This window comes from Seriola lalandi, unplaced genomic scaffold, assembly GCF_002814215.2.
Source record: "Seriola lalandi dorsalis isolate HSWRI2012SDOR001 ecotype SW California unplaced genomic scaffold, Sedor1 jcf7180002054470, whole genome shotgun sequence".
In the NCBI taxonomy this organism is placed as follows: domain Eukaryota; kingdom Metazoa; phylum Chordata; class Actinopteri; order Carangiformes; family Carangidae; genus Seriola; species Seriola lalandi.
In genome coordinates, this window is record NW_019525023.1 from 1,713,616 (window position 1) to 1,730,545 (window position 16,930).

At 40.8% G+C, this 16,930-nt stretch overlaps 2 protein-coding genes across 2 annotated transcripts; both read left to right on the plus strand.

Annotated features, from left to right (window-relative positions):
- Positions 1-52: 52 nt before the first annotated feature.
- LOC111658976 (uncharacterized) lies at positions 53-10,761 on the plus strand. The gene is made up of 11 exons (XM_023411737.2): positions 53-2,117; positions 2,371-2,526; positions 4,316-4,396; positions 4,511-4,649; positions 4,761-4,863; positions 7,422-7,518; positions 9,465-9,536; positions 9,638-9,741; positions 9,957-10,017; positions 10,280-10,410; positions 10,523-10,761. The coding sequence occupies exons 1-11, from the start codon at positions 2,052-2,054 to the stop codon at positions 10,683-10,685; spliced, it is 1,173 nt and encodes a 390-aa protein (XP_023267505.2). The 5' UTR covers positions 53-2,051; the 3' UTR covers positions 10,686-10,761.
- Positions 10,762-11,883: 1,122 nt separating this feature from the next.
- Positions 11,884-15,149, plus strand: tbxtb (T-box transcription factor Tb). Its single transcript, XM_023411817.2, has 8 exons — positions 11,884-12,102; positions 12,207-12,471; positions 12,622-12,756; positions 12,975-13,036; positions 13,127-13,188; positions 13,303-13,479; positions 13,843-13,975; positions 14,208-15,149. The coding sequence occupies exons 1-8, from the start codon at positions 11,897-11,899 to the stop codon at positions 14,476-14,478; spliced, it is 1,311 nt and encodes a 436-aa protein (XP_023267585.1). The 5' UTR covers positions 11,884-11,896; the 3' UTR covers positions 14,479-15,149.
- The last annotated feature ends 1,781 nt before the right edge of the window (positions 15,150-16,930 follow it).

The following is a 16,930-nucleotide window of genomic DNA, read 5'->3' on the forward strand; positions in this document are numbered from 1 at the left end:
TCCATATTATTTTGTAGTTTGATGCCAAATCATTTTTCCTATGAGCAGTGTGGCAGCCTGTTTTCTCTAAAGGCCTCGATAGTGGATTTGCCATGAGATCAGAGCGCAAAGACCTTCATCAGTCAAGCATTATTCCCTCTGTTTTGGATGTACACTTGTTACCTGTTGATGTCAGAAAGTTATTTTTTCAAATAACCCACTCATCAGCAGTCGAGAGTTTCACATTTTTGATGTCCTGTTATCCTGTGAAATGGCTCTTCATTCAGGCACAGATAAACACCGGAGTAATAAATCTGTTGTCAAATATGTGTCCCAGTATAACTTTGTAGGACAGTACATGCCATTACAGATGTACTCATCATGTGAGTAAACAAACAAGTTGCCAGAACACAGCATCTTGTCCTGAATAGATGTCCTCATTCAGTGTCACAAAGTGGTTTTATTGTTGTATGTGGCAGACTGAGATCATGGCTGAGCCAGTACAGTTTGTACCAGGACCCGTTCGGTTCTCCATGACTCCTGTGATGATATTATCTACTGGCTCAGTGTCTGAAAGTTGTGTAATCCTCGTCTATTGTGTCATTTCAATTGTGGCCTTGTTTATGTGCCTCCCTGTGGTATTCATCGCTGTCTGATTCAGGCCTGAAGCTGAGCTATTCATGACTGTCCTGGGGGTGAGAACTGCATTATTATGTCTGAAGCTGCTCAAATACTTGTGCTCAATAGCAAAAGTAGATTTTAAAGAAGCAGGAGCTGGCAACAGTTGAGACGGTCGGCTTGGTTACAAAGTGGAAACACTTTTCTCCAAAGCGCCCCTGAAGGTCTTTTTCATTTGGAGTTAATAGCTCCAACCCATGCTGCAGGTCTCAGCTCTGTGTTCTCATCCTCTGCTAAAAAACTGTTTCTGTTTACACCTACAGCGTCTAAAGTCTGAGCCTCTAATGAGTCATTCCCATCTAATCTTATCGTTTTGGATCAGGAGTAAAAAGGAAATGGCTGCAGGCTTCCGTCCACCTCACTGCAGTGACATGATGTCTCGAGAAGTGACGCGGTAGAGCAGGACAGCTGCATTATCCTCCACTGATTTGTAGTGGCAGGCAGCGCAGACGGATGCTGCCTTCAGCCCGTCACTGACACTTTGCACACAGCAAGTGAGAGCAAAGAGCCGCAGGTCCCTTTGCTCTTCCGCGACAGCATTACTGTGGCAACGGAACTGATAAATCCTTCGTCTCCAGCAGCTTTTGTGAGAAAAGACAAAGCAGACACTCCCTGAACCGTCTCTGCCCATAAACTTTAGTAATGCGGTCATTCAGTGGCAGCCTGTTAAGAATGAGACATTTCCCAGGGACAGGGCGACCTCACAGAGAAGACTTAGATCAGAGAGTACAGTCCTCCCATAAAAGCTCAAGCAGGTTTTATTCTTCATTTGAGGGTTATAAAAGGAAAGCATGGAGGTCTCTGCGAAGTTAATCTGCTTTGGCATGCATGGTGTTACTCCCATTAGCCTTGCATTCTTTTTGTAACATGCTCCACATTTTACATTCCTTTTCATCTTATATCTCCTCCTTATACTCTCAGGAGTCTTTGCTGGGACAAGCCAACATTTGCCTCGAGGTGTAGTAGTGAAATCTGTCCCTAATAACACTTCCCTCTGCAACATCTGTTGGGCATCATTGTTCATCATCATTAAATACACTAATTAAAGATTAAAGACAACGTTGCCCAATATAGGCTTGGGGCAGATCATAGCCTCCCAAATTTGTTTTCAGGAAGATGAGGGAGAAAAGGTGAGGGATTTGTAGGAGAGGAGGTGGGCATATTCCTCCTGCGTATCTCTTCTTTCTTTTGGCTTGGGCATTGCAAGAACACAATGTCAGGCTGTTGTGTGGGAGGATGCTCTTGGCAGACGAGAGGGATTACCAAAAATGCATTCTTTTTATAATCTTCAGGCAAGATGACTGATTCACTCCCACAGCATCTTTTTTTTTTTTTTTTTTTACTGTTGTTAGGCAGGGGATAAAGTCAAAGTCGAGCCCTGGAGGAGGAAGGCGATGCAAGACAGCAGCTCAGACCCAGACCAAGAGGCCGAGGCCCGGCGTCAGGCTCAGCTTGAGAAGGTTGATAAATATTGTACTTGTGCTGTAAGGTTTAACACATTTATTCTGCAGCCAGTAATCACAGAGAAGACACAATAATGCAGCAAGAACAGTGTCCCTTGATCAATGCCTTCACAGTAATCAATAATTCCATCATATCTTTATCTGTAGTCAATACTGGCACATTGTTCTCTGCCTCCACACTCAGGTGATGCTTCCTCTTAGCTCACTTCCCTTCAGTCGGTGTCCTTCATTTTCTCTGTTTATCCTCTAGCGCCATCTAGAGACCTACAGGAACATGCACCGTCTCAGAGACGCTGTCTATCGCCGCTATGCTGCTCTGCTCAGAGACAAGGTCCAGTCACAGAGATTACTGCTGCAGCAGAGGGACGAGACAGCCAGGGCCAAGTCACACACCGAACCTAAGCAGGTGAATCACTCAGTCTTTATTTATGTCTTGTTATGTCACGTTTTGTAGAGGTTATAACCTGCCTGACATTCACTTTTAACACTTTCAAATGAACGATCAGCTTGTTTGTTTGTAGTAATATTAGTTTTTCAAGTTTATTGTTTCTACTGGTTGCCAACAGAGCGTTATCACACCATCACTATAAAAACCTATAAAAAGGTTTTGTGTGCACTATGAGAATTGAATTGTAATTTATAGGCTATACACAGACAATAAACAGTGGCCTGCTTCATTTATGGTTGAATGAAAATGTTGTCTTGGAAAAAAAAAAAAAAGACATCTGCATGCCATTTCTGTGAGACTGTCACCTGTTTGTGTGAAAAACAATGTTATTAGACGACATAAAGCTTTGGAATTTATATGGTGTTTGTTTCATTGAAATTAAATCTTTTATTATCAGTCCGTGTCATTCATCCTGTAAGTTTATTAGACCATGCTCTGTTCAAATCGCCACAATTGTGGTTTGATTAAGTACGCAACCCTGTGTATCAAAGCCTCTTTGTTTTGACACCTTCACATTAATATTAACCTCGGAAGTCACATGCATCATGAACATGATCACAGAACTGAACCCAGTGAGTCGTTATGTCCTGCACAGTTCGTGAAGTATTGACAACCACTGTTGATGAATGTGACTTTCAGTAGCAATTATTGTATGAACCTGCGTTAGTCAAACATTAACATTTGTCTTAGATCAGGTGACTAGCAGAACCTGATCTGATAGGACTGAGGTCTAACAGATTCCATTCAGACTTGACTGATTCTCCACAGCAGCCCATATGTTCAAGTTTCAATTTTTCTTAAAGAATTTTGGGCTTGATTTGAAATTTAAACTTTAATAAAGTTCTTTTTTTGTTGTTTTTTTTTTGTTAACACTGGTCATATTAATTTTCTGTCTTAATTTGTGAACGCTTGAAAATACTTAAAATCATGTTTTTGAGATTGCACCACTTGAAGGTAAATTTCTGAAATAATTAAATAGAAGAATTGAAACCACAAAAATTCAGAAAGATGATTTTCAAAATAACAGTACAGTATGTCAATTCTATGATTTCAGTGATTCATAGATAAGATAAGTATCAACAAGTGTTTAGCAATGGTGACATTTAATATTTCAGTTTTCAGTTGCTTATAAGATTTGAAACTTTATGGACTTTCTTTGCTTCCGTACATTTTTTTTTCTCCTCCCACTGTGGCCGCTGTGATTGACTTTGATTTTGACTGTCTTGTCTCTGTTGTGACTGGGTGTGAAAAGAGCAATAAGCTTCAGAGAGCGCCTGCATAGAGGGGGTCTAACAAGAGAGAGATCCTGTCTTATCTTCCCCTCCTGTAAAAGCCGAGCTTCTTCAGGAGGATGTAATTGCCCCCTCTAATGACTTGCACTTGGGGTGGTAGGGGTGCGGGGGTAAAGAGAGCACAATAAAGGACTTTAGAGGCCCTCTAGTAGGAATCCTTTGCTTCAAATTGCTGAGCAAATGAAACTACCCGTTGTTTCCTCAGCTCAGATCGAGAGGCTCTGTCACAGAGGTGAGGCAGGACCAAAGCAGGCAAAGACATGAACACCTGCTGGGGCCTAATTGGTCCTTGCTGCAGTTGAATGGCTTCCTGTGGCTGTGTGTTTACTTCTCATTTGTTGTGTGTGCTCTGTTTCCCAGCCCCTGAAACAAGGAAGGCTCACTTTAAATCTCTATTCCCACATTTCCCGTCTCTCACTGTCTGTCTGCCTCTTTCTCTTTTCCTCTGTACTTAGAAACAAAAGAAGTTGGCTTTCTCCAAGCTGCAGCACAATGACTCATACCTGAAGTCCCTCCCCAAAACCAGTTATCACCTGGTAGGTTGCAACACTGATAGCAAAAAAAAACCAAAACGTGACACCTGACTTTTGATTCATGCTCAATCCCTCTTCAGTTTGTTTCATCTTCTGTCACTGCATCTCTTTTCTGAGATCTTTGACCTCCAGAGGCAGTTAGCTGAGCGTGGACATATGAAAACCCACCACGACTTGGAGGACTTTTATAGGTGCATCAAGTATGATGGTCATCCATCACAGCTACAGAGAAGTCTGCAGGACATCAGGAAAAAGAGTTAAGTCTCAAATCCATGAACTATACTGTTGGTTTTCTTTGTCTTTGCTCAACAGTATGTGGAAAAACACTGTATGTGACTACGTACATATGTTGATGTGATGTTAACAGTGCTGGAAAGCAGGTCCGCAGCTGACTTTCAGGACAAGACTTCAGAGAAACACCCCTGCACTGCTGAAGAGAGAGGACACGAGGATGACGTTTGCCACTCCAGGTTGTGACGACCTAAGTTCCAATAAGTCATGTGTCATTTGTTTATCAGATTAAGTATTGACCACCGTCAACATGCTTTAATTTCACCTCCTGTTAAACATATTCCAGTGGAAACTTTTACTAAGTTGGTTCTACGGAATAATTTTAGCCAAAACAAACATAAACATATTTGAAATAATCACCACCACTGCTCCTTTCATCATATAAAAACCTATAAGTTCACGGTTTAGATGTTCTCCTGGCACCAACATGTTTTTTTTTAGATAAAGTGAAAAGCTTATATCTGAGAACCTACAGTAGGTTTATGGTTTAATGTTTCAAAAGGTAGAGTCGGTATTGGTGTTCAGCTGGCAGAAGCCCTTGGTCTAAAGCTGTGAGTCCTCTGGATCTTTGTTTGCACTGCCTTCAAGAACAAACACAGACTCCACTGCAGGCTTGTTTAGCACAGACCCTCCTGCAGGAGAGAGCTGATTACTCACGTAGAAGTGAGATGACCAAACACAATCCGACCCCTCTGTTGTGGAGACTCACCACCTCGGACGGCCGCCCCGACTCCTGCAAACATCATCCTGGGGGAAAATGTCGTAATTATGTCCACTACAAAAGAGATATAGCAATTGGGCCGGTGGTGTCACTTCATGCCAGCGCTGCGAGCAGATGTTGAAATGTTTGGAGAGTTTCTTCTCTTTTAAAGCTTTATGGGCTTCCAGGCAAACAGTGCTCCATTTACCAGAAGTGACAGAGATAATCTGAGAGCCTGTTAGACTTTCAGTTGTATTGTGGTTCCGCTCATCATTAGTTATGTAAGTTTAGGGGAACTTTCGCTTCAGACACTTCAACTAACTTTGTCTTTTAGTTTACACACTTGAACCACCGCTAATTTCTTACTTCAACTGACCCTACTAGCTCAATTTTTCACCAACATTTCAACTTCTCACGGTGCTTGAACTCGGAGCACTTTCAGTTCGTCTGACATTTCAGCTTCACTCAGTGGTTTACGCCTAAACTTCTTCCAGCCCTTCCACAATTTCAACTGCCATTTCAACTTCCAACAATTTCATTTCAGCTACCACTCCAACTGTTTAACTATTTCAACCATTTTTAATGTCTCAAATGCTAAATTGCTAAATTTCAGCAGTGATTGCAGACAAACCTTTTCCAAATTTAACTTCTTCTAGTTGAAGCTAGATACCTTGAAAGCACATAGAACATTGATTTAAGTATATTTTACATTAGAAAACTCCCTTATTCTATACCACTGTTTTTGCTTTTAAAAACATTAATCTCCTAGTGCTATTTCTCAGATCCTCTGCATCTGTTCATATCACCCTCACTGTCCTTTGTGTTTACATGTTGTGAATGTGTAACAGAACAGTGTTATACTGTTGTTAATTAGGGCTGAACTCTGTTTAGTAGGAGCATGTATGTTGTTAGTACAAAGCTGCCACCGTGAAGCAGCACGTTGGCTTGGGGACATTAGGAGCTTGGTAAGAAGATGAGTGAAAGCCTGCGCTGACAAGTCTTCCATCAGTGTGAAATCTCACCGCTCCACAGACAAACATGGCGAGACAGCAGCGCCCACCCCCCACCCCGCAAACCAGGCCTGCCTTGTGCCATAAGCACATTCCCCGCATCCATGAGAAATACCCAAAATAAAAGCAATTAGAACTGAATCCAAACTATGGACTCGGCAAAGTCCTTGGTTATTTTTTTTTTTAAGTAATGAGCCAATTTATCCAATCTGTCCTGCTTTGTGGCTATTTATATGTTTGTTATTAGCTGCTCTGATTTATTGGACAGTTGAGGCAGTAATTTGCTATCTTTGTGGCCATCTGGTCATGGTCTCTTCAACATGTTGAATTTCACAAGTGTGCAGTACAGATCTGCAAAATTAGATTGACCAGAACATACCGTGTCTATTACTATAAATTGACCTCGATGAGTGGAAAATGTACATAAGACATGGCTGGTCCCGCTGCCTCTTATTTTCTAGCATCCATACTAGGCAGCAGTTTTCAATGACTTATTGGAGTTTTTCATTTTCAAGTTTCCACTGCGTCACCTGTCAACACCTCAGCACTAATGTTGTACATATATGAGTGCACAGGTCCACATCCTCCTTCCTCCGCCTGCGTCCTGTGCAGCTCGTGGGGTTTGTATAGATCTGTTACCTGCTGCACTGTCCTGTGAGTAAACGCTGCCTTGCTCAGGAGTCCTCCCTGGAGCCAGTTTGCACCCAGCAGACAAAGTGTGTTGTCACCCGAGTGCGCAGTGTTATCGGGTGTGAGCAGCACCGCACTATGGCTACTCTTGAGAAGTAGCACACCATTAGGAAAATATTAACAACTCGACATTTTGTGTTCAGGTCACACATCACAGCAGCAAGCAGGCTGATAAAGATGTTTTTACACATTTGTAAAGGGGTGACAGTTTTTTGTTTTTTATTCAATCATTATCTATTGGGTTAGGGTATGATTTCCTGCAGTTGGCCTTTTGTTCTTCCACCTTTAACACTGACTCATTTCAAATGTGTGTGTGTGTGTGTGTGTGTGTGTGTAGATTATTAGAGCGAAGGTCTGGTTCAGGGGAGAGTTCAGCAGAGCTGATCTTCAGAGGCAGCCGGGAGAAGGACGCAATAGAGGAAATGTTTCCCAAGGTTAGTGTCAAAACCACAGGAGCAGTAATCCAACTTAACAAGGGCAGTGAGAGGCAAACGCACCTGGAGCAGTGATCACCCAACACGCATAAACTCACCCCCATAGAATACACTCAGCAGTGAGACTGTGGGATTAATAATCTATTTTCTTCGTGTCAATTTTAGCCCTCATTTCAGTTCTTCAGTTATCTCCCATAATTCATCATTTCCTCAACAAGGAAAATACAAATTAGCTTATTTTAGCTTAGCATAAAGACTAATATATTAAGAGGTGATAGAGGCATACAGAGCACAACTGCTAATCTTCACAGTGATAGCAGAGATCAGGGGAGAGGCTGGTGAAGAGAAAAAGGGAAAAGCAAGAACACTGGAGATGAGGTTATGCTCAGGTGCTGAGATGAGCATACACGGACGAGCACGCAGGACTCATTTTTCTCTCACCTCTGTGTCGAACTGTGCCCGAGCAAACAGAGGATGAGCCTGGATGGAGGGAGAGCCGGGGAAGGTAAACAGTGGTCAGACAAGACCGGTCAAAGCATTACTCACCGCAGCTTTTTGTTGACATCTCAGATGCACTGCTGCTGGAGAGGCCTGTCACCCCATATTGACATCCTCGGGGTGTCAATCCAAGCTTCAGGCTGTGAGTGTTTGTGAGGCACCTATAGTGCGGACATATATATGCGTGGGAACTGTGGTGATGCTAGGAGACCACAACCACCATCCTTTCGTAATGTATTGAGCTGGTTATATCTGATAAGTAAGGTATTTTTGTTTTTCATGTGTTATAATTTGGTTATTTTTCGATTATGTGACTGATAGTTTAATTGTCCTGAAGCAGGGTTGCCTCTTCACTAAATCACTGAAAGAATACATTTAAAGTAGAAAGTGTTGCAAAGATCAAGACTATCAGCTCTTGTCTGTGTTAGGCCTCCAGTCTGCCTTTGTTTCCCTAACGTTTACATGGAGGGAAACAATTCAGTTACTCTGCAATGTCCTATTGATCCTTACAAAACAGCACCAGGCAGGTGTTAGTTCTACGCTATGGTCATTTATATGGTAATTTTTTTAGATCACGTTTTATTACATTCATGTTTATCATGTATTTAATGCTTATGTGATGAGTGTTTCCACATCTTTGAGCCCATTTATTACAATTTATGCCGACTGTTTCCCAAAGTGCTTTAGATATTTCTTTTTTTCACAATTTGAAGGTTGCCACATGCTTTCCTTTTAGGTCATTATGAAAATCAGTAGGGACTTGAAACATGTTTTTCTTAGGTAATACATAGGTAATAAATCCTAATAAATACAAAGCATAAATGTCCCTGGTACAGCCAAAGGTACTTTGTTGTTAACTAGAAAAAGTTTTCAAAGCAATCTACACTAATAAACTACATTATCATGCAACAGTGTCAAACTACACGTACAAGTGAAGGACAAGTTGACAGTAACATCATAACTTTAGTTGATTTTCAAACATCCAGTTGTGAAAATGGTTTGCAGGAAAGTCAAATGATTTGTAATAAATGGGTCAAAATGTGCTAAAACACTTTTATGGTTCTTTTAACTTTTAAAAAGAAGCAAAGTGAATACATACTTGAATGTGTTTATTTGACTTGCACCTGCATTTTATTATTGGGGGTTGGAGGAATGGGCTCAGAGATCTATACTACCATATAGAGCAGTAACATGAAGTCACAGCGCTGCAGTCTCACATCAGGAAGTGGCCAAGTGTGACAGTTAGCGCTGGGTGGGGTGTTGGAGGAGGAGAAAAGGCGCCAAATGGGACACTAGGACTGTGGGAAATAACACTGGCTATGACACCTCTGACTTTTACACCATGGTTATCTCAGCTGATACACAAAGCCGGGGATGTCTCTTTTTAAATTACAAAATGATTAATGGACAAGGAAATGATGAATGAATGTAATATGTGCCACCCATAGATGAAAGTCCCCAAATTTGCAACACTACAGCCGAACATTATGAGGAACTTCCAAAGCAAGATGCCTGATTTGGTAGGTCAGCCATTAATGTTGCCTCTTTTAGTTACACTGTGTGGTTCCTCAGCACAGGACAGCGGGAGAAAACGCTCATATTTACTACTTTCTCAAACCAGATTATTCCTGAGATTCCTGAGAAGAGCAGGAAAGCAGAGATTTACTTGAAACGGCTGAGACAAATGCATGATCTTTGCTTAAGCAACGTGGCGATCTCCAAAAGGTTGGTAATGAAGTAAACAGACAGAAACACAAAGAAAAAATGATGCACAGACATTGAGAATTTGACCTTTTTCTATGAGTTCAAATTTGGTTTTGAAGTAACGTTCAGGCCCGGTAAGGAGACAGGAGATCAGAAGCGTATTCAAGAAGTCTTTTAACTGCTCTTTAAACTGAAAGGGGTTTGTTTTTCTCTGCTTGCTGTGAACTCTGGTCCAGACTGTTGGACAGAGAGTCAGACTTGCTGTGCTGGCAGGAGGAACGAGGCGTCCAAGATTTGGTTAGTAACACAAACCAGCCACAACACAACACAGCACAACACCACAGAGCTCTATGGAAGCTAACACGTAGCTGTCACACACTATCTGCCTTTAACGTTTGTTAGGTTTTTTTTCCCCTTTTTTTTTTTTTTTTTAAAGAATCCTTCATGGCACCAGGTCACACTGAATAGAATTACAGGCATACAGTGGTTATTTGTGAACATGACACTGCTGCACATATAAATCGAGTTTATATGTTATTCCATTCTTGTTCTTCCATAGATGCTTCCAGGCCTTAACTCCAAACCAGGGAAGACAAGACAGCCACCTCTCCGCTCTCTGAACCAATCAGCAAGTGTCCACAATGACCGACCTTCATGTCCCCAACAGCTGAGCAGAACGAGCTCAGCCAGGTGCATGAACACAAATAAGCAAAATCTTTTTTGTTTTTTCTTCATTTGTTTGTTTGAGACAAAAGACTGATTGTCACTTGGCATGCTTCATGACTGGGTGTTTTCTTGGCAGCCACCAGCGTTTTGAGACCACCGAGGTTTTGGACACAGCAGTGCGCTGCCGTAAAACACCTGAGCCCTTATCCATCGAAGATGTGTGTCAACAAAAGCACATACAGGTAAAATTATTTCTCAGACTGAAGTCATTTTATTTTAAAGACTGTGTTGTCTTTTAAAAGATTATTTTCTGTTCTCACTTTAGATAATTGACCGAGGGTTTAAACCGTGGAGAAATTATACAGAAAACACAGATCACTGAGGATGTCACCAACTCTTTACAGGGCATATGTGTAGTGTTTTGTCCATGTCACATTGGTTAACTTACTTTTATACTGTCATACAAGAGCATTACATAACAACAATACAATAATGTATTATAGTTAAATAGTCATTTTCAATGATTTTCATATGTTAGTTGTTTCATTCATTTTAGTCATATATAAAATAAAGAAGTATATTAAATGTGTAGATTTTCTGAAATAAAAGTGATGTAATAAGACTCATGATGATTTATAGCAGCAGCTTGTTTTATTTAGTAACACTTAAATAATTGTTTGTTTGAAATAAAGTTATTTAATCATTCTCCCCACACTTATGTTTCATTTTTTATTGTTATCAAAAAAAAAATCCCATGAAGAGACCAAACCCAAGAATGTGTTTGTGTTAAAAAGTCTCAGTGATTTATTTAAACAGCTGGGCACTGTAGTTTTTACCAAACCTTACACAAACAGGGGTCAATTATTTATTAGTTGGTGATTATTTTTAGCTGCTGATCAACATGTTAGTGAGTATTTACAGGCAGAAGGACAGTGCAAGCAGATCATGATAAACAACAAAGTAATCTTAAGGAAGGCACATGTCACCTTGTTCTAACAGATGTGTTTTTAATCATTTTTGGACAACAATGGAGCTGTACGGACAAAAAGAAACGAGCTGGTTAAAGCTAAATTAGAAACACGTCTGGACTCTAAGCCTTGTGGGACTGAGGACCAGCCACTCGCCGGCCAGTGGTTTAATTTCTGCAGGTGTGGCTTTGATCTTGAAGTGTCAACATTTACAGGTTGATGTAATAAAGTAGGCTAAACTTCTTTATTCAAAACGCTGTCATCCTGTGGACCTCAATGATATGGCCGCTCCCAGCCAATCAGTGACAAGCCCGCAAAGATCAAAGAGGAGATGAACCAACCACCTCTGCTCCAAACACCCGTCCTGAGATGGAGCGTCTCTTCAGCCTATATATTCGGGAGCTGTTCGTGACGTTCAGCGTCCTGACATAAACGTTGTCTTTGTGGAGACACAAGAAGAAGAAAAAGATTCCCGAAGAAGATTTAATATTTTCATTAAGCACTGAGATTACAACTATTTAGCCCTGGAGCTGTTGGACAGAATGGCCGCAGGCGCTGGCGAGTGCCACGGAAAGGCCGGTCAGTACCGGGTGGATCACCTCCTCAGTGCCGTGGAGAGCGAGCTGCAGGCCGGCAGCGAGAAGGGCGACCCCACGGAGAGGGAACTGAAAGTCTCCCTGGATGAGAGCGAGCTTTGGCAAAAATTTAAGGACCTTACAAATGAAATGATAGTGACAAAGAATGGCAGGTGAGCTTAACTGTGCACAGAGTATTTAATAACTAGCCAGAAATATTAAACACCGCACTTTTAAAGCTAATAAATGTACTTATTTTATTATTCTTTTCACCAAGGCGCATGTTTCCCGTGCTGAAAGTAAACGTGTCTGGATTGGACCCGAACGCCATGTATTCGTTTTTGCTGGACTTTGTATCTGCGGACAACCACAGGTGGAAATATGTGAACGGGGAGTGGGTCCCCGGAGGAAAGCCCGAGCCTCAAACTCCCAGCTGTGTGTACATCCACCCGGACTCTCCAAACTTCGGAGCGCACTGGATGAAAGCGCCAGTCTCCTTTAGTAAAGTCAAACTCACCAATAAACTCAACGGAGGAGGTCAGGTAAGGAGACATGTTCAATATTGTATTTTTCTTTGTCTTTCAACGTATTTTTCATGTTTTTTCCTCTTACAAATTCATGCTTTAATTTTGAAATAAAATCAAAACTTGGTCACATAAAATTACCATCTCTACTATGCGTTTTTTTTTCAGATAATGTTAAATTCCTTACACAAATACGAGCCACGCATCCATATAGTGCGCGTGGGAGGCCCAAGGAGGATGATCACCAGCCACTCTTTCCCAGAGACACAGTTCATTGCAGTGACTGCATACCAAAACGAAGAGGTTGGAAATAAAATATTTCAAAATAAAACAAGTGATTAAAAATGAATATTATACAAAAATTAACAATGTTTATATGTTAAATAATGTTTCTTGTATGCGCGTAAAGTTATGCGTAATTTACGCACGGTATTTACGCACGCTTTGGTTTATCTTCTGTGATTTTACTGGTACCAAAACTCAATCCTAATTATTTTTTGTTGTTTATTTTTGGGTTTTAGATAACTTCTCTTAAAATAAAGTACAATCCCTTTGCCAAGGCCTTCCTGGATGCAAAGGAGAGGTAAGAAAACTTGTAAAGTGTCTTCAAGATGGGAAAAAGTTCAGTCCAACAATATGTCTGGTAGAAAGTAATGAACTTTTAATCTTGCAGAAGTGATAACAAAGACATCAGAGAAGATGCCAATGAAAACCAACAGTCAACTTACTCTCAATGTGAGTATATGCCAGTATTTATTTCTAATTTGTCCAGTTTCATGTCAGACTGGTAATTTACTGTGTATGGTGCCCAAATGGTCCCATCATGTCTATTCTCTTCTGTGGAGCCAGTAGGTGGCTGGTTTATTCCTGGCACAAGCTCCCTCTGCCCTCCTGCCAGTCCTCACAGTCAGTTTGGAAGCCCCATCACCCTCTCTTCGTCCCACGGCTGCGAGCGCTATTCCACCCTGAGGAACCACCGCTCTGCCCCCTACACCAGCCCGTACGCCCATCGGACCAACTCACCCAGTGAGTGCCCTCCTCCACCTTTTACCTTCATACATCCAGGAATTACACCTCTTCCTTTCCGGCTATTAACAAGAAACTCAAACAAATGTTGTTCAGCGAGGAATGTTTTGCATTCCTCTGGCTTTTGTGTGAGTGGAGCCACAGAGCTGTAAATGGCTGGGTTTCAGACGGGGAATGTATGGGCAGAAGATTCACACCTTTAAGTGTCATACTGATATCAGAGGGACAAGTCCTGAATATTCCTGAGAAAACAACAGGTTTAGTGAGAAAACAACAGGTTTAGTGATAAAGGATTTGATTTCCTACTATATTTGAAACCATGTGACTTGTGTACCTCATCAACCCCTGTGCTTCTGTTTGTAGCTGGTTACTCTGATAACTCCTCAGCCTGTCTGTCGATGCTATCAAATCACGATAACTGGTCCAGTCTGCAGATGCCAACACACTCCACCATGATGCCCATGGCCCACAATTCCAACTCTGGTACCAACTCTAGGTTTGTGTTGTTTCCTTTCGTTTATTTTTATCGCATCTGCTCAGAAACATGAAGAAGATGATGGAGACAGAGGAAAAGTACTAAATTAGAAAATGTACTTTATCTCACATGCAAGTATTGTAATGTGTATTGTATAAATATATCTTAAAGATTTAACACAGTGCAAAAAATAACCTCTAAAACAACCCAAGAGGAGGTGAGTAAGAAGTTTTCTTCCCATCTCTCTGTACAGTCAGTACACCAGCCTGTGGTCTGTGAGTAACTCGCCCCTGACTCCTGTGTCCCAGAATGGAGGGATAAACAACAGCCTGAGCTCCCAATTCCTTCGAGGTTCCAGCAGCCACTACCAAGGCCTGTCTCACTCAGTCACAGCTCCCTCCTCTGGCTCTCCCATGTATGACAGTGGCACAGCCACAGAGGTGCATGAAACAGCTCAGTACGACACCTCCCCACAGGGGAGACTACCCTCAGCCTGGAACCCTATTACACCTCCATCCCTCTGATGGAAGGGTCTCTGCAAGCTGAGAAAGAGACGGCCATGAAGTGTTGTCTGCAGGATCTTTGATCTGATGTGACTTAAAGGAAGAATCAACCCCAAATTAAATTGGTTTTATTTGTTTGCAAATCTTAAAATTCACAGACTGGCTGCTCTAAGGAGTTTGAATTAATCCAAGAATTTTTCACTTTTCATTTGGTACAAATAGAATTCAACAGTGACTTTGAGTTCTTGAACTCAACCTTTAAATTTTACTTTGTAATGTAATGTTTCTATAAATTACCTTCATGACTTATATGTTTTATAACTCTAACAACAACAAAATTAATGTTTATTTTCATGTTTAGTTGATTTTCCCTCAGGTTCACCAGATGCTTTTGTTCAGCATAGCAGGAAAAAGTATATTTTAATATTTGTCACCAAAAATCATTTTTAACCTGCTTATATTAAGCGTAAGTCCATGATATTCACAGCAGTAAGCAAAAAATGTACAGCTGAAAATTGTTTATAGTGTAAATGAGAAAACAAACAAGGTTTTACATGTAAATAGATAAATGAAGCTTTTTTAATACAGTGATGCTGTTTGAGCTTTACGTTCCAGATTCTTTTAAAAATGAAATGAAAAGGAGGAGTGAATGTCAATATTCTGCTATGCAGATGATACAGAACTTTCGATGTCATTAAAAAAAAATGTCCAGGTCTCTCAGGTGGCTGTTTTTGAGGCCTTGAACATGACAATAAAAACTTGGATGTGCTTTACTTCCTGTTGCTCGTTGCTCACTAACACTGTTCTTTGTGTTTGTTTTTTAAGTTGTTGCACTTTGGTCGCAGTGCCCTTTTCTTTTTCTATATAGTAGAAACAATGCCACCATGGGAAATTCCTCAGTGGGCATGTTTAAAAATATCTACACAAGTGATTCATAAAGTCAGGTTCAGGGACGTCCAGGATTTCTTCAAATTAAGTAGGGTCCCCAGCAACATAAAGGGCAGTGTGATCTGAGTGTTCTTTGGTTCTTTGGAAGAAAAAACTGGGTCAGTGGTCTAACTGGTCTTGATAATATTCCACATCATTTCCACAGAAGTCACTCGATGTAAAGTCCAGCAACAGATCAGTTGAATATCTAACCTACACCACCAAAACCTTAAAAGGCCCACTCTTAAATATCATCTAAAACTCATCCCAAAATCCCATTCCTCTCCTTCCTGTGCTTAGTCTCTTTGTCATGCACATTCAGTGAGATGTTTGTGATTTAATGGCTGTACTGCTGATGCTTTCCTCCCCAACAGCTGCTGAAAAGAGCAAAATTAATAGAACATAATTAGAAAAATGCACTTTAAAACTTTAATGAATGAAATGCATTTTATTTTTCAGTGACATTACTTTCAAAATATGCAGAAGAAGTGTCAGCTAACTCAGCTCATCCTCCTGCTCCCTTCTTTGAGAGTAGAGCAGTAGAGACGGAGCGTTTTGCACACATGGGTGAGGAATTACATCCGTGTACATCTGAAAGAGGGGTTGGACTGCTGGGACTGTATGGACTGTGTGTGGATGTCAGGGTGAGAAACCCCAGAGATCAACACTCAACTTTAACCCTTTCACCCTGTTCCCATTCACATCTCCCTGACATGAGGGCAGTGTTCTCCTAGAGGATAGAATTTCAAAAAAAGTAAATAAAATATAACTTGAAGCCTTTGGTCAAGGATAAATAAGATTCATAGTGTTTTCAAAACAATGTATTACTTATCAAAATTACAGAACTACATGCTGTTCGATCCCCCTTTAAGTATGCATGGCGCTTTTTAGCACCATCCTGTCATGGTGCAAGCCAAGTCATGCAATTTGTCAGTTAGGTGTGAAAAATGTATTAAGTCATGTCAGTGAAGGCATGACATGAAAAATGACCTTAGTGTGTTGTTTGTGTTTGACCTACCTGATTGATCTGAAATTTCTATCATATATATTTTTACATAATTTATATTCTATATATGCATGTATATACTGTGCGTATATATCATAATTGGCACAAACAATTCAACTTCTTCTTCAATCATGTACATGCGATAACAGATGTTTGTTGTTTCCACAATCCTAGATCTAGGCACTATTCCTTTTTTTTTACCTCAGTCCATAAAACTGTGATCATGGCCCCTTGACTATGGGGATATGCATTCCTGGTGCAGTCCCTGGTCATCGTCTTACCCCTACCCTCTTGCTTCTCTCAGACGAAGCTTTTTGTAAATTTCATTAAATCTGAAATCAAATTTTTTCTCACCCATAATCAGACAATGGGGAATGTTGTTCCCAATGGTATGGGAATCATTGAAGGCATTCTTGATGGGGCAGGTTATCTTTTATTGCACAATGTGAAAGAACTTAAAATCCTTAAACAGATGACAGATGATATTTTGAAAGTAGATATAAGGTACATTCAGCCTTGGATGGATATACTTAAACAATG